The sequence below is a fragment of the Gracilinanus agilis genome, chromosome 1 (genome assembly GCF_016433145.1).
Source record: "Gracilinanus agilis isolate LMUSP501 chromosome 1, AgileGrace, whole genome shotgun sequence".
NCBI classification, from domain to species: Eukaryota; Metazoa; Chordata; class Mammalia; order Didelphimorphia; family Didelphidae; genus Gracilinanus; species Gracilinanus agilis.
Window position 1 is genome coordinate 93,417,752 of NC_058130.1, and position 24,846 is coordinate 93,442,597.

Below are 24,846 nucleotides of genomic sequence, written 5' to 3' on the forward strand. Positions count from 1 at the left end.
AGATTTTAAACTTTGGAATTGAGAGTAATTTATACAATCCCCGTTAGGAGGGTGTTGGCCAACACTAGAATCACCCCAGGAGACATGCCTGATTTATGGGGTATATGAATCAATCCTCAAAAGAAAATCAACCCCCCCAAAAAAACTAAATAGAAGAGAAAAAATTAAATTCTAGATTAAAAAAAATATATATATATATACACATGAATCCTATGTGTATAAAATTATGAGCAAAAGAATAAAACTATAGCAGGTCCTTTAATCACCAGCAAGGCCCAATTAAAGTGACATGTCCTGGGGCAGCTGGGTAGCTCAGTGGAGTGAGAGTCAGGCCTAGAGACAGGAGGTCCTAGGTTCAAACCTGGCCTCAGCCACTTCCCAGCTGTGTGACCCTGGGCAAGTCACTTGACCCCCATTGCCCACCCTTACCAGTCTTCCACCTATGAGACAATACACCGAAGTACAAGGGTTTAAAAAAATTTTTTTTTAAGTGACATGTCCTACAAGCCTGCAAAACAATTGCTGCAATATTGCACTTACCCATCGGCAGCCAGGACTATGAAAAATTGCCATACTATAATAGAGAAGGGGACAAGAGTCTGAAGTAAAAGGGAAGTATGATTGCCTGGTCTGATTTTACCTTCAATCTCAGGGAATGGAGAGCCAAAATGAAAGCCAAATAGAGGTATTTGTAGAAACCTGGCATGAGGAAGTCCAACGTCTGAATTTGTCAAACAGCCGTTTCCTTGAACCTCAAAACAAGTCCTCTGTCTTGGCACAGATCTTCATCAATCCCACAGGAATTGTGTGTCTTTATATTGTATAGTGGCTCTTTCGTGATCCCTTCTTCTGAAATCAGGCACAATTATTAGTTAAAGTCCCATAACACTTAATAACCATTGGCAGGTTTCTATAGTCTAAAGCTTTGGGTATGCATTGGTGTTAGGGCTAATAGATATTGTAAACTTATCCTTCAAAATTAAAAACATTAATAATGATTCCATGTACTCAAGTACAACAAAAATAATTAGAAGGAAAAATAAAAAAGTAATTGTAAATATTAAAAATACTAATTAATTTAAAAATCAGGAATTCATAGTTTGCATTCCATGTGACCATGGGTCAGCCAAACAGAGGCACGACACAAAGGCTTCTCACTCAAAAGTGATCTCTATTTCCTTTCTAACTTGGCCATGATCCAAGGTGTGAGTGTACATAATTTTTTCACCAGGCAAGAGCTTGTTATAAACACTAGTACCACAGCTAATGCAGATTCTAAGAAGTACCACAATCCCCAAAGTTAGAAGAGCCCATTTGATGACAACTGCAAGCAAACCAGTTCCCTGCAGCCATGAGAGACTCCATCAGTTATCATAGGAGTCACCCAAGTCTCTATAGCTACTTGTTGTGTATCACTGAAGTCGGGGTCTTTGCTGTGTGTGTGGAGGAGCAGAGTGGACCCTTGCTGGGTTGTAGCTAGAAGCCCATAATGGTGGCTGCAGCTTAGAAAGGTTAAGTACCTCTCTACCTCTCTCCTCCTTTTCCCTCTCTTTACTACTACTACTACTACTACTACTACTACTACTACTACTACTACTACTACTACTACTACTACTACTACAACTACTACTACTACTACTACTACTACTACTACTACTACTACTACTACTACTACTACTGTGATTTAATAAAGCTATTAAGCTACAACCACTCTCATAATTCTATATATTACACCTCTCATGTAATAATGAAACACAGCTAAGCAAAACAGACTAACAGGGACTTCATGTGATAGGAAATGCAACATTTCATACTCACAGTCCTCCAATTTTCTGCTGAATAGGGAGGTTTGGCCAATTCTATTTATGTAGCCTTCATTCAAGTTAGTTAGTGATATGCCATCACAGAATCTCAGAGTTAAAAGAGATTAGATTTATTCCACTTGACCTCAGAGAGGAGTGCTTAAAGTAATGGACAAGGAATCAGGTTTAGAAGTAATTGCTAAGGAAACTGTCAGTCTAGTAGGAAGAATCTCAAATACTGGGTTCTATATGACTTTGGGCAAGTCCCCTATCCTCTTTGGGTCTCTGTTCCCTCAATTGTAAAATGATATGTTTAGACAACATGGTCTCTAAGCACCTGACTCTGATATTCTATGTTCCAAGATCCTTCCTCAGCATAAGGAAGTTGTTTTTTTTTTTTTTTTAATAATGAGGATTGTATGAAATGGGAATGAGCTGATTTATTTAGGTAATGAGCTCTCCAGCATGGAAGTATTCAGGCAAAGGTTGGATGACTTCCTCCTAGGGAAACTGCAGAGTCTATAGTATAGAGAAGGAGATGAAAGTCTGGACAGAGACCAGAAGTCTTGGTCACATTGGTCCACAGTCTGGACTAGATGGTTACTTAAGAAAATTACTTCACTTTTCAAATCCTGTTTCTATATGTGTGGAATGGAAATAACCTTGACATGAACATTATTGTCCTCGAGTAAGTCACTTTACTTTCAGTTTTTTTAACCTGTAAAATGGGGATAACAAAATGGTGAGGATCAAATGAAATGATGTATGCAAATCAGTTATCAATTCTGCATTAGGCAGGAGCTTGAACCAGATTACTTTGAAGTTTCCTTCTGATTCTTGGCTGCTCTGAATTTCTGATCTCATTGAATTTTCACAACAGGTATTTGGGGTGAGGGGAGATGCTACATTTCCAAGGTTAGAAGGGAAATAGTAGGGCAGCCAGGTGGCACAGTAAATAAAGCACTGGGCTTGGAATCAGGAAGACTCATCTTCATGAGTGACTCAGACATATACTAGACTAGGTGACCTTGGACAAATCACTTAATTCTGTTTGCCTCAGTTTCCTCACTTGTAAAATCTTCTTCCTGTCACCAGTGTCCTCTTCCCTCAAGAGCAGACTCCAGTGTGTCTCTGTCTAGGTCTCAAGCTAAAGTCTTGAGTGAAAGGGAGTTAATAAGACCCTATTGAGAGCAGGAATATGAGAGAATGACAGAGAGAAGATCTCTTGGTGGAAGGAGAGACATAGACCTTGTTCCATTACAATGAAGAAGACAGGATACAGCCAGGAGATAGAACAGAGAGAAAGGAGGAAATATTTGGGAATCACAGGCTCATAGCATGTTAGAACTGGACATTATCGATCACTTAATCCAAACCCTTCATTCAACATCTGAGGAAACAGGTTTGGAAGATTTAAATAAGACATACCCAAACTCATGTGCTCTTGCCAGCGAATCATCTTCCTCATCTTCTAGAAGGGGAAACTAAAACCTATAATGGGGAAGTAACTTAATCAAGGGCAAAAAATTGGCAAATGTCAAAGCCCAGACTTCAATCTAGATACTTGGATCTGAAGACCACTGTTCTTTCCACTGTCCACTGATAGGAGAGGATTCGGGGTCATCAATTAGGAAGCTGTTGTCATGATCTGGTGCAGGGATGAGGACATGCTTACGTTCCAGAATATTAAAACTAATCATACAGAGAGGCCCAAGAAATTAGGTAGAGGTGAAGTCTGGGGAGCTGAATTCTCATTTGGAGCCTCCGTCTCTTCCTCTATAAAGTGAGGAAGTTGGACCAGATGTCCTCTAATATCCCTTCTAGTAAAAAACAATAAGAGCTAGGATATATATATACATATATATGTATATATATATATTACTTAGAGGTTTACAAAATACTTTCTATGTGTTATTGCATAACTCAAAATATAAGGTGCCATATGAGGAGTATTAGAGGTTAATATGTGCTGAATGTCTAAAGAGCTAAGGAAGGAGACTTAACCTATGCAGAATAGGGCTGTGTGGGGATGTTGGGAAAAGCATCCCTTGATAGGAGATATGGGCCTTGTTCTATTATGATGAAGAAGCCAGGAAACAAAATGGAAAGGTGAAACCTAGGAACATAGATATAGAGTACTTCAGAGGCCATATAGTGCAACTCTACATTTTACACTGAGGAAACTGAGGCCCAGAGTGACTTGTCCAAGGTCACCCAGGTAATAAGTACCAGAGGTGAGACCTGAACCCAAATCTTCTGACAATAAAGCTATCGGTCTTTCCAACTAGATAAGTACTTCTCTAGCATCAACAGGCACAGAATTATGTCCATGAGTGCTTGGAGGCAAAGTATGAAACTATTCACCTGAAGCAAGTTAGGAGAAGGCTAGGATGGGGGAGGTGGTGGTAGAATGGGGTCAGAGCCACTGTACTTTGGGTATGGTGGCTGAGAAGGAGACTATCTGCCCTGGGATACCTTGAAATTTCTGTACTGCTAAAAAACTGGCGGTTTCTAGGGAAGTGGGAATGGGAGGAGCAGGAGAGAGGACTTATCCCGTATGAGGCGTCAAGAGAGGGTAAGGAAAGACCCAAGAGATGTGGTAGGAGGAATGTACTCCAAGATAGAGCTAAACTTCTGTGCCTTTGGGTAAAGTACCAGCTGACCCATCCTAACGACAGCCAGGCCACAACCCTCATCCATCTGGGTTAGAGAGAAAAAATCTTAGGTCATGGATCATAGGTGTTAGAGATAGAAAAGACCTTCCAGGCCCTCATTTTACAAAGGAGGAAACTGAGGCTCAGAGAACGTCCATGATCATGAAGTCCCATGAACTGAGGCTCTACACCAGTAGTCATCAGATTCCAGAGCCATCTCTCTTTTTGCTCCACTCTAGCTTACTCATTACTGCCTGGCTAATTAACAACCCCTATCCTCACAGCCGAGGGAAAGCTATCAAAACCTGAAACAGTAAATATAATATCCCTTTTGTTTTCCGACTCATCTATGATATGGTATGACATAGAATGGTACAGTGTGGCATGCTATGATACAGTATAGTAGAGAATGGGATGGTATACTATGACATGGCATGGTATATAACGGTATAGTACAGCAAGGCATGGTACAGTGTGATGTGGTGTGATGCAATGAGCTTTGATGGGAGGCTGTGATGATGTGCTGCTCAATGTCTGAAGGACTAGTCTTTCAGCCTATGCAGAGATGGGCTGTGCAAGGGTGGGGATGGAGGGCCCGGCATAGGAGGAAGCAGATCCCTGTCCTTAGGGAGATCCATCATAAAGAAGATGGGACATATCCAGGAGACAGATAACAAGAGAATAGAGATATAGGATGAGAGTCAAAAGATACTCCCTATGCCCTACTCACTGGATTTCTTCTCAAATTAACCCAGTTCTCGGCAGCTATTGATTGAGGAATCTCTGCCTCTAGCTTTTCCTCTCACCAATCCATCTTTCACATAGTTGCCCATTTGTTGGAACTTTGAGATTTAGCTGATTTTGAAGCATTCAGAAGTCTTGCCTCATACTTTACAGAGAAAACGGAGACCATCTGTTATGAGCTGACCCCCTCCCCCAGTTCTACACCTCAAATTTCCTCTTTTCTCATTTCCTCTAATCTCAGGGGAAGAAATGATCTTTCTCCTTACCAAGGCTAATCTCTCTATCTGCACTTGCCCTTAATCCTATCACCTCCTAGGTCATCCTTTGTCTCTTACTAGTCTTCAAATTGCCCATCTACTGGCTCCTTCTCTTCTTCCTTCCGAACATCACCAGACCCAGCCACAACCTCAAGCTGTCATCCTATGTTTCTCCTTCCTTTTATAGACAAACTTCTAGAAAAAGCTGTTTATAATCATTGCTTCTACTTCCATACACATATGTACACCCTTCTCAGCCCCTCAAACTCTGACTTCCATTTCCTCTACTTGACTAAAACTGGTCTCTTTTAGGTTACTAAAGATCTCTTCACAGCTAAATCCAATGGTCGTTTCTCAGTCCTCATCCTCTTTGCCTTCTTTGTCACATTTGATTCTAACCCTACTGGACATTCTCTCCTTCCTGAGGTTTTTGGTTTTTTTTTTTTTGTTGTTGTTTTTTTTTTAACTTTTACCTACCGTCTTAGAATCAATACTGTGTATTAGTTCCAAGGCAGAAGAGTGATAAAGGCTAGGCAATGGGGTGTAAGTTTCTTGCCCAGGATCACACAGCTAGGAAGCGTCTGAGATCAGATTTGAACTCAGGAACATCTCCAAGTTTGGTTTTCAGTCCACTGAACTTCCTAGCTGCCCCCTCCCTGTTTCTGTCTAGTTCTTCTCATCCTACATGAATGTTCCTTCTTAGTCTCCTTTGTTCCATCATCTCACCTAGACCCTGCTTCCTGTCTGGCTACGTTCCTTGGGTACACGCCAGGGCTGTCCTGACCCCTCTTTTCTACAATCTCTTGGTGATCTCCATAGGTTCATTTATCATCTCTTTGCAGATGATTTCCAGATCTATATATCGCATCTTGATCTCTCTCCTTGATCTCTCAGTCCTGTATTGCCATCTGGCCATTGGGCATTTCATCCTCCTAAGACATCCTTAGAAGCACCTTGAATTTAACATGTCCAAGAATTCCTTAGCTTTTTCCCTAAACCCTTTCTTTCTCCTTTTTACTGTTTATAGCAAGAGTACAACAGTCTTTCTAAACATTCAGGTTCAGAGAACTCCAATCTTCCTTTTCTGCCATGACCAATCAATTGCCCAGGCTTACTGATTCTATCTCAATTATATCTCCTAATTCCCCTTCTCTCCACTCCCATCACTGCCACCCTAGTTCAGGCACTTATTACTTCTTGCCTAAACTATTAACGTAGCCTCATAATTGGTATCTCTGAATCCAGCCTTTCTCCTCTCCATCATCTCCATAGCTGCCCAGCTGACATTCCTAAAGTGACCATGTCACTCCTTGCTCAAGAAGCTTCAAAGGCTCCCTATTACCTCTAGAATAAATTTCATATTTCTCTGAAAGTTAAAAACCCTTCAAATCCTGGCTCCAACCTCTCTTTCCAGGATGATTACATGTTATTCCTCTTTAATGAACTTTATATATTCCAGGTTTATTTGCTTTTCCCATGCCGTTGTACAGGCTATCTTCCATGCCTGAAATATTCTTCATCTTCACCTCCAACTTTTAAAATCCTTTCCTACTTTCAAGGTTTAGCTCAGTGCCCTCTCATAAATGAGATCTTTTTTGATTGGAGTTCCTTCCCTAGTTATTAGTCCTTTCCTTAGTCTTTTACATTGTTGTTTAATTGTTTCAGTCACATCTGACTCTTTGTGATCCCATTTGAGATTTTCTTGGTAAAAATACTGGAGTGGTTTGCCATTTCCTTTTCCAGCTCATTTTACAGATGAGAAAACTGAGGCAAACAAGGTCAAGTAACTTGCTCAGGGTTACACAGCTAGTAAATGTCTAAGGCCAGATCTGAACTCAGATTTTCCTGACTCCAGACCCTGTGCTCTATCCACTGCACCATCTATCTGGATTATTGAAATTATTTTGTACATATTTCATAATTATTTATCTAAATACAAATATTTACACCTCAGTAGATTGTCAGGCACTATTTTTTTTGCATCTCTAGGGTCTATCCTAGTGCCTGGAACATAGTAGGACTTATAAATGCTTATCAAATGAAAGAAAGGATTTCCTGGGAATAATGTTGGGAGTGAAGACCCATTTCCTAATTTAACTGAGTTAGTTAGTGAATTATGTAGGTCTGAGCTCAAACTTTGCCAACTGTGGAGGAATGAAGCCCAATGCTGCAAGTATTCCTTGTACCCTCCACAGGGATTGCCACCCACCCATTATAGAACACAGAGACCCTGGAAACAGCAAGCTATTCCTATAAATTTGCCAAGGCAATGCCAGCTGTGCCAGACACCAAGGAAACCGAAGGTGGCTGCCGCGTGGATTTCAAAGTCCTCCCAACCTCAGTGAAAAGTATTTGTGTGTTTTTAAAGAGACAATAAAGGCCTAGGAAGAAGTCAGGGAGGGACAATAATTATTATTGGTTTATATTACATATAAAAATAGATGAGTCAATAATCAAAACAGTATTTATTGGGCAATTCCTAATAATAATTACTCTTGCTGCTAAAGAGCTTCATAGTTTGCAAAGCACTGTCCTCACATCAACTCCAAGAGGCAGATAGTTAGTGCAAGCAGAATTCTCCCCATTTTGCAGGTGAGCCTCTAAAATCCGAAGTGACTTGCTCATGGTCTCAAAGTTAGTAAGGAGAGAAATGCAATCGCAATTCTAGACCTCTGACTCCGAGACCAGCCCCTTCTCTAGTCATGTGCCAGGTTCTTTGAAGTCCAAAGGAGATATCAGAATTGAGCGCTCCATCTGTGACTAGGCTCAGAGATAAAAGCTTAGTTTATAATTTAACCTTCAAGCTTTTGAACTATCCTCCTTTGTAAATTCCTGATAAAGAATGAAGGGAGCTAAGTGGCCCAGGAGGTAGAGCACCAGACTTGGAATTAGGAAGACTCATTTTCCTCTGTTCAAATCTGGCCTCAGACACTTACTAGCTATGCGACCCTGGGCAAGTCACTTAACCCTACTTGCCTCAGTTTCCTCATTTGTAAAACAAGCCGGAGAAGGAAATGTCAAACCACTCCAGTATCTCTGCCAAGAAAAACACCAAAGGAGTCACAAACAGTTGGATATGACTAAAACAACTGTGCAGCAACAATAAAGAATGATGTCAAGGTGAGATGTGCCATGGGCTACTGTCAGATATAAGCATCTCCTTACAAATCCCAGGAAAATCCAAGACAAAATATAATTCAAAACCCACTGCCACATTACAATTAGTCAAAAAGCATTAATTGAGCAACTTTTATGTGCCGGGAATTTTATTTTTTTCTGTCAGCCTGTTAGCTTCTCTAATTATAGAATCATAAGAATGTCAGATCATCTACTTTAACCTCCTCATTTTACAGATGGGAAAACTGAGGCCAAGAGAGGGGAAGGTACTTGCCAGAGGTCACATAGCAAGTTAGTGGCAAAGCTGGGACTAGAAGCCACATCTCAAAATTATGTCTGTTATCCCTCACTCCCACTGGAACCTCTCAAACCTTGGATCGAGGAAGGAGAGGGCACTGGTTTTGTCCCCTGATGCCGGGGGCTTGGGGAGTTGTTGCTGGGCAATGGCCCTTTCTTTACAGAGTGTAGAGGCTGGGGCTCTCTGAACCACTAACCTGGATATAACTTTCTGTGTCACAGGTAGCCAGCTTCCTGCCAGATGAATGTGCCATCAGACAGTCCATAGAGACGGAGCGGAAAAAGTGCTTGGAATATGAACAAATGGAAAATGAGCTCGAAGGTGAGAGAGGCTACCTCCTTCCCCAACTGGTCCTTCTGGAGTAGGGGAGCAAGTGGGGTGGGAGTGGGCACTGGGGAGGGAACAGAGTCACTGTGAGGGAAGCCCTTACCCTCAGAGACGCCCCAGGCTAAGGGGGAGACAGAGTCCAGGCTTGTCCCCAAGTTTCTGGGGAAATAAGAAGACCACAGCCAGCTTTATATGTGTGTGTGCTGTGCTATAAGATATCTCTGTCTCCCATGGCTGCCTCAGCCTGAACCTTTATCATGACGGAGCCATCGTCTTCCCCAGATATCTTCCTGTTCAGGTGCACCTGTTACCAGTTTTGGGGGGACACCCCAGTGCTCACCTTAGCAGGCCATGGCTATCAGAAGAGCCAGGCTCTGGAGGAACAGTAAACAGAATGGGAACATTGTAGAGGGTTTTAGAAAAAAGGAAACACCTTGGATATCTCAGGCAGGGATGCTGGCTTTCCCCTAATCCTCTTTGAGGCATTGACTGCCTTTGAGACTGAATCTCAGGAAGAAAGACTGGAATTTCAGAGCTAGCCGTGTGCCAGGCTTTCCTTGATGATGGCGGTTGGCAGTGGGAGAGGATTGAGAGAGACTAGGCTGACTTGTGTACTGGAAGTCTAGGTGCCCTCGGGGACTATGAACTATGGGCATAGTTCCTCCATGGCACATATAGGGAAACTGAGGCAGAACCTGAACTACAACCTGAATCTTTTAACATCCAGCCCAAGGCTCGTTTTACTTCCTCAGAAAGCATTTAAGAGAACCATCATTTAGTCTCCCACCCTGGAGTGGTGGGAGCATCCTTGTTGTCTCCTGCCCTCCCCCCCCCTACCCCTGCCCTAACCCCCAACCATGAACTGGCTGATTAGCTGGAACAGCCAGTTCATTATCCTTACTAATTAACTGAGCAGGATTAAAATCACATCTCAGCATGGGCCTGAGTAGATGCAGCCAGATGTTAGAAGATGGTTTAGTTAAGCCAGGGAAGGGGAAGGGATAGAGTGAGATTTGGAGTGGAGAAGGGACAGTCAGCTCTGCTTGCCAGGTACTGGGGGACGACGGAAATCTCTGGACAGCCTCATGTTTGGAGGCTGGGTTGGCTTAGGGAAACGGGGTGTTGGGAACTGAAGAAGCAAAAATGTGTGTCCTGAGTGCTTGGTATGATAGGGATAGGGCAGCCAGGTGGCACAGCCAGGGCTGGAGACTGGAAGACTCATCTTCCAAGTTCCACACTGACCTCAGACACCAGCTATGTGACTGTGGGCAAGTCACTTAATCTTTTTTTTTTTTCCCTCATTTTCCTCATCTGTAAAATGATCTGGAGAAGGAAATGGCAACTCACTCCAGAATCTTTGCCAAGAAAACCCCAAATGGGATCCCCAAAGAGTCAAATGTGACTGAAAAATAACAATAAATGATAGGGATGTGTAAAAGGAGGTATTAGAAGAAGCCTTGATCATTGGGGAGGCATAGGAGTGTTCTTTGGGGATACAGCTGCCTTCCATGTACTAAGTTCTTATAGCTAGGTCCCCATTAGTGGGAATGATGAATCCCCTGAAGTGGCTGCATGTACTCAAATTAGTACTATTTGAAATTCTAATTATATAAAGTATGGTAATTGATTCCAGTCCAATGGAAATGTGTGCTGTGAATTCAAATAATTCAACTATTTCAGGGCTTTCCACCCTGGACTACATTTAGGAGGAACAGGGAGAGAATAATTGGTTCCTACCCTCAAGGAGTTTGTAGTCTGGGTTAGACAGAAAAGTAGATCTGAGCCCTGCCTTTGGGGATTTTTATTGGAGAGAAAGATACACCCTCAAAGAGCAGTTAGATTAAGACAAGGCAGTCTAAAATGAAGGGCTGTAGAGATGGTTCATATTTCAAGGGCCTCAGTTCAGAAGAGGACGGGGGTGTGGGTGGGGGGTGAGGGGTGCCATCAGCTAATTGAAGGAGGTAAGGCTTGAACCAAGCCTTTAAGAAAGACAAATAATAGCTGGATTTGATAAATATCACTTCATTTTTATCTTCATAATGGATCTGGAAGTAAGCGTTATTATGCTCCTCTTTTTTATATAAAAGAAAAATAAGGCATGTAGAGGTCAAGTAACATTCTGCAAAGGAAGTGTCTGATGTTGTATTTGAACTCAGCTTTTCTTGACTCTAGGTCTAGTGCTCTATCCATTTCACTGCCTTGCTGCTTCTAAAGGCAGAGGGAGATTCTTTTTTTAATTTTTTATATTTTATTTAATTGATTAATTAAGAAAAATTTTCCATGATTACATGATTCGTGTTCTTTCCCTCCCCTCCCCCCAGCCCACTCCCATAGCCAATGAGCAATTCCACTGGATTTTACACGTGTCATTGATCAAGACCTATTTCCATATTATTGATATTTGCATTAGGGTGATCATTTAGAGTCTACATCTCTGATCATATCCCCATCCAACCATGGGATCAAGCAGTTTTTTTTTCTGTGTTTCTACTTCCCCAGTTCTTTCACAGAGGAAGATTCTTGAAAGACAGAGGGGGAGAATGGTCCCTAGGTTGAAGGTAATCTTGTGGGGAGATAGAGTGGAGTGAATGAATGTTAATAGGACTATTTATAGAGAGTCACCTGGGAGCAGACAGATAAGTGTCTTACTTTCTTTCCTAAATCCCTTCCTACCCCAGGACCAATGGCTGGCTTCCTGTTTGCTCTTTGAGAGGCGCAAGGTCAAACATTGCACAGCCTCCTAGGGTTGTAGATCCTGAATCTGGATCAGCCTCATGAGAGAGAGAGAGACACTGTGCAACAGTGGAGAGAACCTTGGACTTGGAGGCAGGTGATCTGGGTTCAAGTGTCAGCCCTCTCACTTACTCATTATATGACCTTAGGCAAGCCTCTGGCCCCCAACTTCCTTAAGTGTAAATCTGGGATGAGAAATTTGGCACCTCACATCTGCGGAGTATTGTGAATAGAGCACCTTCTTAACAGAAAAGTGTGAAGTGTCAGAAGGGTCTTTCTGGTAGTGGACCTCAGGACATCTTGCTTTGGCTTCCTCATTCTTTCCCTGTTGAGAATGGAAAAGGACTTCTGGGCTTTCCTTCTGATTTTTTATATTGGGGGCAGCATGTGTTTTCCTAAGTAACTGTTCATTGTCTCTCTGTATGTGGATTCTCTGGCTGTCTTTTAGTGTTCCTTTTCTCTTTTCTCAGCCAGTCTCTTTCTTATGTCTAACTACCCACAGCCCCAGGGTTTCTTCATCTGTCCAATGGAAGTTACCTCCCTGAGGTTGATACAACTATTATATAACCATCTCTTTCGGAGAGCTGCTGCTGCTTCCATCGTCTCCAAGTCATCTTTTTTTTCTTTTGAGGCCAGCTGGGAGATTATGTAACTAACTCTTTTACACACACACACACACACACACACACACACACACACACACACACACTCTTTCCTTACCTCTTCCTCTTTTCTAATTCTTCCTTCTTTCTCTTCCTTCCCCTCCTCTCTAATTCTTCCTTCCTTCTTCCTTCTTTCATTTCCCTACCTCTCATTCTTCCCTCTTCCCTTACTTCTCTCTCCCTTTTCATTTCATTCCTCTCCTACTTTCCCTTTTCTCTTCTTCCCCCTACTTTTTTCTACCTCCTCTCCCTTCTCCTTCCCTTATTCCCTTCTTTTCTCTTTCCTTTCCCTCCCTCTCCACTTGATTTGGAATCAAAAGAGACCTGTGATAGAATCCCACCACTAAGTAGCTTGGTCACTCAGGTTCTTCATATTTCAAATCTCGGTTACTGGGAAGATGATGGTAACATTAAAAAAAAAATGGAGCTCTAGAGAGAGATCAGGGCTGCAGATATAACTGGAGCAATCCTCTGCAAAAAGGTAAAAACTCAAGAAGGAATGAGATTGTTGGTTTTTCTCTTTTCCTCACTACCAATATCTAATTGGTTGTAAAGTCCTGTCATCCTTCCTTTTGTTAATCTTACATTCATCCCCTCTTTACTATCACTCTAGGTCAGGCTCTCATCCCCTCCCAATTGAACTGTTCCAGTGACTTCTTAACTGGTCTTCCTATCTCTAGTCTCTCCTTTCCTTATTCCATCCTCCACATCACTTTCTAAGTCACTGCTCTGACTTCCTTTACTGAAGAACCTTCAGTGGCTACCCATTGTCTGCTAAGGAATAAATTCCTTCTTCCAGTGTTCAAGATCCTGCACAATGTGGTTCCAGCCTCTCTATCCAGTTTTACCCCAAGCCGTTCCCCATCATGAGTTCCAATATTTCAGCCCTACTAGAACTATATCCCTCATTTTTATCCTACTGTCTTCCATCACTAGGCCTTTGCTTTTGCAGTCTCCTATGCCTAAGGCAGACTTTCCATCCCCTCTTTCAAGGCCCAGCTTAAGTGCCACTTCTTCTATGAAGCCCTCTCTAATTTCCTCTCTTCAAATGTCTCTTAGAGATTTGCCTGAATCTCTCCCTTGTATAAGAGTTTATTTGTATGCATGTCTTTCTCCCTATTTAGTTGTAGGCTTGTTAAAAGCAGTATCTGTGTCATTCTTTATCTCGATGGATCTGTCTGTGTACTCCCTTGGGTCTGAGTATCTCATGTATATCTGTGTATATGTGTGTATAAATAGGTATATATTTCTGTGTTCCTATAGATACTCACATACATGTACACACATACACACGTGGGCATGGGCATGTATATATACCCATGGGCAGTTAAGTGGCACAGTGGATGGAGCGCTGGACTTGGAATAAGGAAGACTTATCTTTCTGAGTCAAATCGGGTCTCAGACGCTTACCAGACCCTGGAAAAGTCACTTAACCTTGTTCGCCTCAGTTTCCTCATCCATAAAATAAATTGGAAAAGGAAATGACAAACCGCTCTAGTATCTTTGCCAAGAAAACCCCAAATGGGGTCACAAAGAATCAGGCATGATTGAAACAATTGAAAAACAACAACATATATCTATATATTTGCTAATACATATGTTTGTATATACACACACACATACTCCAAGGACGTCATATATATTATAGGCATTTAATGGATTTTTTCACTGAATTGAGGACCTGATTCCCAGCACCTCTGATCTTCCCTCTTTCTGGGAATTCCTTCCTAAGGATTCTGCCTCAGGAAGCAGCTCCTACAGCCACCATTCCTGGCACAACTAACACCTCTTTTCTGCCATCCTGTAGAAGGCTTGGGCAGTTCCAGGGAGAGACCAAGGCAGCCCACTGTAGCTGGAATCGTGGAGTCAAAAGACCTGGGTTCAAGGGCTGACTCCAACACTTATAGAGCAGTGAGGCTGGACAAATGCTCGAAGCCCCCCACATCCTGTGATCTGAGATCCCTTCCAGCTTTTAGGTTCCGTGACTTTTGGGCTGAGCTAATCCGATGCCCTCATCACGGTCGATCTCTGCATCACGACAATCCCGATATGTTTTGGATGGGCAGAAAGGCCAGGGAGACTGGCATCTTTGCACGAACTGGGGGCACAGAAGCCTGGAAGACGGGGGTCCTAGAAAGCCAGAGGCACGTGTGAAGCTCGCCTGCAGCCTTTTGTAACCTCGTCTCTCTCCTGTCCCCGTCCGGTGGGGTACCTGCCGCAGGGGCTCCGCCGTGCCCGGAGGGCAGGTCTGCCTCGTGACACCCTCCCCTGTGATGTAATCCTTGGCATTGCTCCGATTTTCCTGCTCCCACGCCCTGCCCCAAACCCCTACTTTGTAGCCGTCGGTCTAGGGCGGTGCGCCCGTGGGAGCCTGTGCCACTCTTTGTGCCTGTGTGAGTGTGCCCAGTGTATGTTGTACGCATGTATGCCTGTGCCCGTGGGCATGTCAGCCCATTGTCAGTAGCTGAATCATTAGAGCCCGTGAATGTGTTTGAGTACGTGCGTAAAGAATGACAGGAAAGAAAAAGATCAGTTACTTCACAGTGACCCGTCTCTGGCTAGAGCCCAGCAAACAAAGCCATGCCCAGCCCTGCCCAGGCTGGCCCAGAGGTACCCAAAAAACCACCCTGCTTAGCCTCAAGGGGCCTTGAACTGACATCTCCAGACACTGGATCCGGCTCCCCTCTAATGACAGCTGTTAATGGAAATCCCCCTCAGGCAGGTGGCCTTGTTCCAGGGGATCCAATTACCTGGACCTGAGAACCTGGGCTAGCCGGACTCCTGCCAGTCACTCACTTTCACCCAGAACTCTCTACAGGCCCCAGAGAAGCAACTGGGACTAGGCCCCCCTGCTAAGAATCACAAGGACTCAGAGATTGCATTTCCTCTCCACCCACCCACCCCCATCTCCTCATATTACAAACAAGGAAATTGAGGTGCAGAGAAGGGAAATGACTTGTTTGGGGTTACATGGCTAGGGAACCGCAGAGCAGGGGGGGCTAGAACACATATCTCATGATTCTCCACCAGGGACTCTCTTCACTCCCTGTGATGTCAGGAATGGAAAAGTGATCTGGGAATGGGAATTCCATTCCCATTTGAAAATAATGGGAACGGAATAGGAAAAGCATTGAATTTGGGATTAAGAAATCATTTTTCAGTGGGTATACAACCAGGCCTAGAGACAGGAGGTTCTGGGTTCAAATGTGACCTCAGTCACTTCCTAGCTCTGTGACCCTGGGCAAGTCACTTAACCTCCATTGTCTAGCCCTTATTGTTCTTCTGCCTTAGAACCAATACACAGTATAGATTCTAAGACAGATGGTAAAAGGAAAGGAAGGAAGGAAGGAAGGAAGGAAGGAAGGAAGGAAGGAAGGAAGGAAAAAAGTTTCAAATTCTCAGTCTGATACAATAATAATAATAATAATAGGGTTCATATAGTACTTTAAGGTTTGCAAAGCACTTTGCAAATATAATCTCACTTTTTCCTCCTAGAATCCTGGAAAGTAGGAGCTATTATTATTCCCAATTTAGAGGTGATAAAACTGAGGTAGACAAAGGTTAAATGACTTACCCAGGGTCACATAACTAGTCAGAGGTCAAATTTGAACTCTAATCTCCTGACTCTAGGAGCTCCATCCACCTAGCTGCTGACTTTTTAACTGTAAGTGGAACTTTGGGTAAGCCATTTAATACCTCTGAGCCTTGACTTCCTCTTCTTAAAATGGGGTTAAAAATTCATAAAATAGAACTAATAATATTACCCATCTCATAGGTTTGTGGGAAAAGTACTTTGGTTTTTTTGTTTGTTTTTAAACCCTTACCTTCCAATCTTAGAAGCAATACTGTGTATTGGTTCCAAGGCAGAAGAGTGGTAATGGCTAGGCATTTCCCTATTTGTCACCCAGCAAATAAGAGTTTGAGGCCAGATTTGAACTCAAGAAGAAGCATCTTCTTGGCTTCAGGCCCTGCACTCTATCTGCCCTGTCTTATTCTATGACTGTTCTTGGAAAGTGGATCCTGCCTTTCCATCTTGCCTTTGAGTTCTTAGAGTAGATTTGAAGACTTCTGAGGTTCCTTCCAACACAAAGATTCTACCTAAGAATGATGGGCTATAGATATAGATATATGTATGTGTGGATTGTATATTTAGATTTATTTAAATACATATTTACATAATATACATACATATATGTGTGTGTATATATTCTAATACTTCTTAGATGTCTGATCCTAACTAAGTAAGTCTCTTTTTCCCCACCCTGGGCTGTCTTCTGGAAAATGAGAATGATAATACTACCAGATTTCTCACCTTAAAATCCACAGAAATAAGAGTTCCTATTATTTTTGTCTTTTGCCCATTTATTTATACCTGTCTAAGAAGCCAAGCTCTGGAAGAAAGTTATCTGGGAACTTTCAAGGAGGGAGCATTTCAAAAACTTAATCACGTCTTCCAAATCCCGCTTTCTGCATCTTTCTCTCTTTCTGAAAAAAAGCTTAAGTGGTTCTTCTTTTGCCTACAGGATCGAGCCAATAGTCCTCCAGGTTGACATCCAAAGAACCTTTCTCTACTCCAAATCTCCCAAATCTAACCCTAAGTTGGTTTCCAGTTTTCCCTCACTCCTTGCCTCTCTACAGGAACTCTTTAGTCTTTACTGTCCTTGCATTTGAGTTGCCTGTTAATATGGCTCTTTGCTTGCTCTCTTTTCCTTTTCTTTCCAAATCTTAGTCATCCTTTGAGGTCCAGCTAAAAATGAGCTGCAGCTTTAGCAGAAAGCAAAGGACTACAAAAGGTGTTGTTCACTCAAGCTATATTTTTATCTGTATTGGAATGGAACAGGGGACAATCCATCTGTCACAGGGTTACATGAGCCTCTAGTCTCACTTGTCAATCATTTCTCAGTCCATATTAATGTTTTTCATCCCCATATTTAATCATCATTCCAAACACCAGAGTATTGTGTATTTCCTCATTAATAATAAAATTTCAACATATCTCCAAACTAAATAACCAAGCTCAGAGCCCATATTACTTATTAAAAATTACTTATTTAATAAGCTGATGAAACTCTCTTTTCCAGTAGTAGTTACTCATATCTCTATATTAAATCCTTTAATCTAGGATTAAAGGAATATTAAAAGTACTGAATCAATAATGTATCACCAATGAACTCAATAATAAAACATAAGCAGAGATACTTTTAAAAAATATTTTATTTTTGATAAAGATCAAAGCCAGAATCTCCTCAAAGCTTCACTCTAACTGAAAATGCCGTCTCTTCACTATTGAAAACACACAGTCCCACATCATTTAGTTCTTTCAGAGTACAAAACTCTTTCTGAGAATCTTCTTCAATCTTTTTGTAATACAAAGGGCACAATGGTTTCATAAAGTAAGATGATATCTCCATCTGACTTCTTCAGTCAGATCTCTCCCCATGACAGGAAAACATGTTTTTCAACTTCTCAGATTGTTACTCTTAATATTCTCTGCAGGCACGCTTCTTAAAATTCTCTTTATGTTCTTCACAAAAATAATAAAGATAGTTCTAATGAATAAAAGAGGACAGCTTGATGGCGCAGCGGATAGCATGCAGGTCCTGGAGTCAGGAGGATTCTTCCTGAGTTCAGTTCTGGCCTCCGAACTTAACTAGCTGTGTGATCCTGGGCAAGTCACTTACTTAACCATGTTTCCCTCCATTTCTTCATCTATAAAATGAACTGGAGAAAGAAATAGCAAACTATTCCAATATCTTTGTTAAGAAAACTCCAAATGGAGTCACATAGAGTAGGACACGACTGAAATGATTCAGCAACAAATGAGATAAAGTTTCTTTTCTCACATTTTTTATGTCTTCCTTAACTTTATCTCTTAGATATTTAGAAACTTAATCTCCTTAGATCACAATTAAACTCTCACATGACCTCCTTCCAGAGAGAGGGCCATTTCATAGAATGACTATTATGATTGCAACTCTGAACATCTTCCTAAAGCAACATTTACAGCCTCTGTTTTGAGGGTTCTTAACTTTTGTTTGTTGGTGACAGTAAATGTCACTATGTCAATCAGTAAAAGTTATGGACCTTTTTTCAGAATAATGGTTTTTTTTTTAAACCCTTGTACTTCGGTGTATTGTCTCATAGGTGGTAAGGGTGGGCAATGGGGGTCAAGTGACCTGCCCAGGGTCACACAGCTGGGAAGTGGCTGAGGCCAGGTTTGAACCTAGGACCTCCTGTCTCTAGGCCTGACTCTCACTCCACTGAGCTACCCAGCTGCCTAATGTTTTTTAAATAATTGAAGAAAATGTTCAATTTAAATTAGTGAAAGTAAGGATGCATTTTTTCTCATCGAAATTCACAGTGCTGCTCCCCACAAAATCTATCCTCATCTTGTTAGAGGTCTGCAGACTTCAGGTTAAGAATCCATGTTCCATAACCGTATAGGAGGCTTTTCAAAGAGAGGTTTCAGAAGGAAAGAGGAAGATCAAAGGAGAGACAGTACTCTTGTTTAAAAGGCAAGGAGAAGAGAGAACTACTACTGGGCTCTTGTTTTGTTTTCCCTAAGAAGTAAAATGATGCTTGTACTGAAAAAAGCAAAAATGATAAAGAGTTAAAAGCTAAGATAAGTTGGGAGATATGAGAAAGCCCTGACTGCCCTTCCTGAATTCAAGTGAGCTGATCCAAATAAGGCATATTCCAGTACACTGAAAGGTTGACTGATAGAATTGCTGAGCTGGGGGGAAGGGGGAGACATCTGGGTAGCTCAGTGGATTGAGAGTCAGGCCTAGAGATGGGAGATTCTGGGTTCAAATCCGGCCTCATACGCTTCCTAGCTGTATGACCCTGGGTAAGTCACTTGACCCCCATTGCCCACCCTTACCACTCTTCCACCTTGGAGCCAATATACAGAAGTTAAGGGTTAAAAAAAAAATTGCTGAGCTGCTGTCAGTAAGTAACCCTTGAAAGTGAAGAATAGAGGAGATAGTTCAGCACTGGAGAAGGGAAAATAGCCTGATTTAAAAAAATATGGGGAAAGAGGAAGACAGCATGGTCTGAAAATTAAGCCAATGAACTTGACTTTTGATTCCTAACAAAATTCTAGGAAATAATAATGGGAAATGAAAAGGGAACTATGGTCACTGAGACCAAGCATGACTCCAAGAATAGACCGTGAAGAGCAACCTCATTTCCCTTTCTGACTAGGTTAGTAGACGAGTAAATTAAGAGTATGGTATAGATATAGTTTTTGTAAAATTTCAACAAAGCATTTGACAAATGCTCTTATGTTTTCCTTGTGGTCAAAATGGAGAAGCGATTAAGCTGGTTGAGTGACTAGATTCAAAGGATAGTTATTAATGGTTTGCTTTGTGCTACAGTCCTGGCTTCAACCACCAGATAGCCTCATCCAAGTCTTCAACTACCCATGAGTTCATGACCTCATCTACGAATGCTATCAAATGAAATAATATTTGTAAAAAATCACCTAGCACCGTACCTGGCACATAGTAGGTGCTTAATAAATGCTTGTCACCTTCCCCCCTCCCAAAGAAGATAATAGAAAAATAAATTTCCCTCCCCACCTATGAATAGAATCAGATTGACGGCCAGAATGAGAATGGCAGGGCTAGAATAAGAAGAGGATAAAGGAATGGTGATCTGGCATCACAGGCCAAAGTTCTTCCATGACTTCTCCCCACATCTGACTCCAGGGCCAATTAATGAAGTTAGTGTGACTCCAGGTCTTATTGGGAAACCTTCAGCATTGGCTCTAAATTGAGCATGTGTGTGTGTGTGTATGTGTTACCCAAAAGGTATATTTATCCATGAAGTGGAAAGAACATCAGATTCATAATGAATTCACTTGGATCACACAATCCAAAATTTTGAAGGTGCATCTAGGCCAGACATAGGCAATCTATAGTCCCTGGGCCCTGTTTCTGAATGGCCTGTAAATTAAGAATAGTTTTTACATTTTTAACAAAGTTTTATTACACTAAAAACATAAAAACCACAGGGGAAACTATAGAAACATGTTGCAAGACAAAATCAGAATCCAAAAAGTCCTCAGCAAACTAGAACGTTGGATTAAAGAGAGAAAAGATAAAATTTAATAGAAATAAATGTGCAATCCTATACTTTGACTTTGAAAAATCAAGTGCACAAACATAGGATGGGAGAGATGTGGTAAGCGTCAGTTCACATGAAAAAGATATAAGAAAAAAAAAGATATAAGGAGGTTAGTGGACAATAGCAAGATATAGTAGCCAAAGATACTATCATCCTCATAAGCTAGAAAGGCTTAGTATCCAGAACAAGCAAAGTGGAAGTCCCTCTGAGTTCTGGCCTGATGAGGATAGGGATGAAATTTTTTGTTCAGTGCCGGGTGCCATATTTTAGAAATAACACTGATATATCCCAGAGAAACCAAGATGAGGTGACCAGGATGATGAAAGGCCTCAAAGTTATGCCATACAAAGAATGATCAAAGAAATGGGGGATGCTCAATCCAAAGAAGGGAAGACTAAGAGCAACGTGGTAGCTGTCTTCAAGGATTTAAAGGGATGTCATGTAGAAGAGGGACTGGACTTGTTCTGTTTTGTCCCAGAGGATAAAATTAATAGCGTTGAGTGGGAGATGCAGTGAGGCCAATATAGGCATAATGTAAGGGGAAATCTCTTCATAATTAGAGCTGTACAAAGTGGAATGAACTCTCTTGAGAGATAATGGAGATCTAATCACTCATTGGGGATATTATAAGAGCATTATCCTTCAGTAACACATCAGGCTGGCAGGTCCCTGAGGTCCCTTGCAACTAACTCTGAGATTTTGTGACTCATAGAAAGACTATCAGAACTGGAAGGACCCTTTAAGGTCATCTTGATCAATTATAAAATGAGGGAATTTTTTAAGGAAAGATAATTAGGTCCAAAAAAGGGATGGCCAAGGTTCCACAGCTTGTTAGGAGTAGAGCCAGAACAAGAATCCGGATCTGGTTTCCAGGGCAGATACTGGAAAAATTTCTGCCCCGTGGACTCATTTTCCTGATTGTTGATTCCTTGATCTAAAATGACATCTCAGAAAAAGCCTCAATCATGCTCACTTCAGCTAACCCAAGTCACTCTCTGGACTCCTCTACCTCTTTAATCATCTTGCCTCTGTTCCAGGACCTTTTCCTACCCTTTCTTTCTAGATCCTATTTATAAAGTATATTCCTCCATTAAAAACCCCTTGAGGATAGGATTTGTTTCTATTGAATCTCCAGAACTGAGCACAGTGCCTGCTCAAAGTAAGTGCTTAATCAATGATCTATCCATCCATCCGTATGTCCATCTGTCTGTCTATCCAAAAATCACCTTTCTTGCAAGGCCTGAGGAAGGTTTTCTCTTTCTAGAGGAAGCCTTCCATGATCACCAGAACTCACATTGACCACTTCTCTGACTTCTTCTAGTCTTTGTGGCTAGATGGTACAGTGGAAAGAGCACTGAGTCTGGAGTCAGGAAGATGTGAGCTCAAATCCAGCCTCAAATACCTACTAACTGTTACCCTGGGCAAGTCATTTAGCCTCTATTTGCTTTAGCTTCATTCCTCAACTGTAAAATAGGAATAATAACAGTACCTACCTCTCAAGGTTGTTGTCAGGATAAAATAAGATATCTGTAAAGCACTTAGCACAGTACATAGCTCATAATAGGCATTTAGTGTTTCCTTCCTTCCTTCCTTCCTTCCTTCCTTCCTTCCTTCCTTCCTTCCTTCCTTCCTTCCTTCCTTCCTTCCCTAAAGATCCCTGACTGTGATGTAGGTTCTATGTGAAACACTCTAGGAGATGGGAAGCCACAGGTTTACAGACAAAAAAGATCATAGATCCAAGCTCAGTGAGGACTCTCCAAACCATTCCAGATTTTCCTTCTGTCTTTTCTTTATTTCTTCAGCTTTATTACTTTATAGTCTGATGGGGTACAGAGGAAGAAATGAAAAATTCTTCCACCATTCTGATGCAGGTCCTCATTACCTCACACCTGGACTGTTATAATAACCTTCCGGCAGGTCTGCCTGCCTCAAGTCTCTTCCCACTCCAATCTATCCTCCATTCAGCTACCAAAGTGATTTTCTTTAAGAGCAGGTCTAGGCAGCAGCTGAGTGGCTCAGTGGATTGAGATCCAGGCCCAGAGATGGGAGATCCTGGGTTCAAATCTGGCCTCAGACACTTCCTAGCTAGGTGACCCTGGGCAAGTCACTTAACTTCCATTGCCTAGCCCTTACCACTCTTCTGCCCTAGAACCAATACCTAGTATTGATTCTAGAGCAGGTCTAACCAGGTCATATTACTCAGTAAACTCCACTGGCTTCTTATTGCCTTCAGGATCAAATAAAAAGCATTCATAACTAGCCCCTTCTTATCTTTCCAGTCTTCTTATACTTTCTTCCCCAACATATACTCTTTGATCCAGTGACACTGGCCTCTTGGCTGTTACATGAACAAGAACTCTAAGCATTTTCTTTGACTGTTCCTCATGCCTGGAACGCTCTCTCTCTCATCTATGCCCATTACCTTCCCTGGCTTCCTTTAAGTCATAACTAAAATCCCATCTTCTATAAGACTCCTCTCCCAAACCAACTTAATCCTTGTGCCTTCTCTCTTGTAACTACTTCCTATATAACCTTCCTATATAAATGCTCTTTTGTGCATATTTGCTTGGTTGTCTTCTCCATTAAATCGTGAGCACCTTGCCTCTTTTTGGATCTCCAGCACTTAGCACAGTGCCTGGGACTTAGGAGACACTTAATACATATTGATGATTAATTATTTGTCAATAATACTGATTATCCAGATCCCAGCTCTGACACTCACTAGCTGTGATCCTGGGCCTCAATTCCTTTCTGTTCATAAATGAGAATAATAATCCATACATGGCAAAGTTGTGGAGAAAGCAAATTGTAAACTAAATGTCTCTGTGAGCTGTCATTAGCAGAGCTTGTGTCATAGGATCAGAGCAGAGGCAAAAAGGCAAAAAGAGAGGTTGGAAGAGGGACTGGAGTGAATGAGAGGAAGGTGGGGAGGAATCGTGAGGTCATTCATTTATCGGGAAGGAATTTTAACAAGCACCCCATATTTCTCAAACTTTTTAGTCGCAGGACCCCATTACACTCTTAGAAATTCTTGAGACCTCCTTAAGGAGCTTTTGTTTATATAGGTTATATCTATGGATATTTACTGTATTAGAGATAGAAACAGCTTAGTATTGTTACAAAAATAGCTTTGGCTTTGCAGATGCCCTGAAAGAGTCTCAGGGTAGCCAAGGAATCGCCGGACCACAATGAGAACCACTGATCAAGGCTAGACAGAATTGGGATTGGTGCCCTGGTAACTCCACCAGCCGGCCCTGTGTGGTCAGGAATGGTCAGGGGCAGGTCTGACGTGCTCTTGCCTTTTCCCTTCTAGGCTGCAAGTACATGTGGGATAATATCACGTGCTGGCCACCGTCCGCCTGGGGCCAGGTGGTCATCCTGCCCTGCCCCATGATCTTCGCATACATGTTTCCAAACCATGGTAAGTGGCTTCAGATTAAGAGTCTGGTTCAAGGAGGAGGAGGAGGCAGTATTAGCGGTCTGTATGCAGAACTCTTTCCTTGACTGAAGTGGGAAATCATATATATATATATATATAGTGACCCAGGGCTGAAATGGGCATTCAGACAGTAAGTGCTATAGAAATTCCAGGAAAGATAAAATGATTAATTCCAATTTGAAAAATAGTAGCAGAAAAGATCATGCAGTGAAAGTCTATCAATGGAAGTTTAGTGATATTGGCACTCTATTGTACCCAGCTGTTTTTATTTCTTTAAATCTAACTATAATAGCATACTACTTATTTATAACTAGTAATTACTTAATTGTTACGATTCACTAGTTTAATATACTTATCCCCTCCCCCCCAAAGATTGTAAGCTCATTGAGTGTAGGGACGATGTCATTTTTAAATTTTAAATTTAATTTTAAATCTTTATATCCCATGTCCAGCACAGAGTCTTATTCATAGAAGATGTTTAATAAAATTTTACAGAACAGAATATGGGTGGCCTTTAAGTACCCCTCTAGTTCTAACAATAGATGATCCTATAATCCATAATCCCCTTCCTTGTCATCCCACAGCCCCCAACGTTTTCAATCTCTACTCCCCACTATCTTGGTCACTGCCCCAAATGTTGAGGAGTCTGGTTCCCTAGGTTTCCCTCCTTTCTACCTCCTTAGCAT

General features: G+C 41.8%; 1 protein-coding gene across 1 annotated transcript in view; it reads left to right on the forward strand.

Moving 5' to 3' along the window:
• Positions 1 to 24,846, forward strand: part of VIPR1 (vasoactive intestinal peptide receptor 1) — a 93,518-nt gene that overhangs the window by 28,914 nt on the left and 39,758 nt on the right. The window contains exons 5-6 of the mRNA XM_044676893.1: positions 9,094 to 9,193; positions 24,035 to 24,142. Of these exons, the coding sequence (XP_044532828.1) occupies positions 9,094 to 9,193; positions 24,035 to 24,142 (208 nt within the window). The remainder of the gene's footprint in view (positions 1 to 9,093; positions 9,194 to 24,034; positions 24,143 to 24,846) is intronic.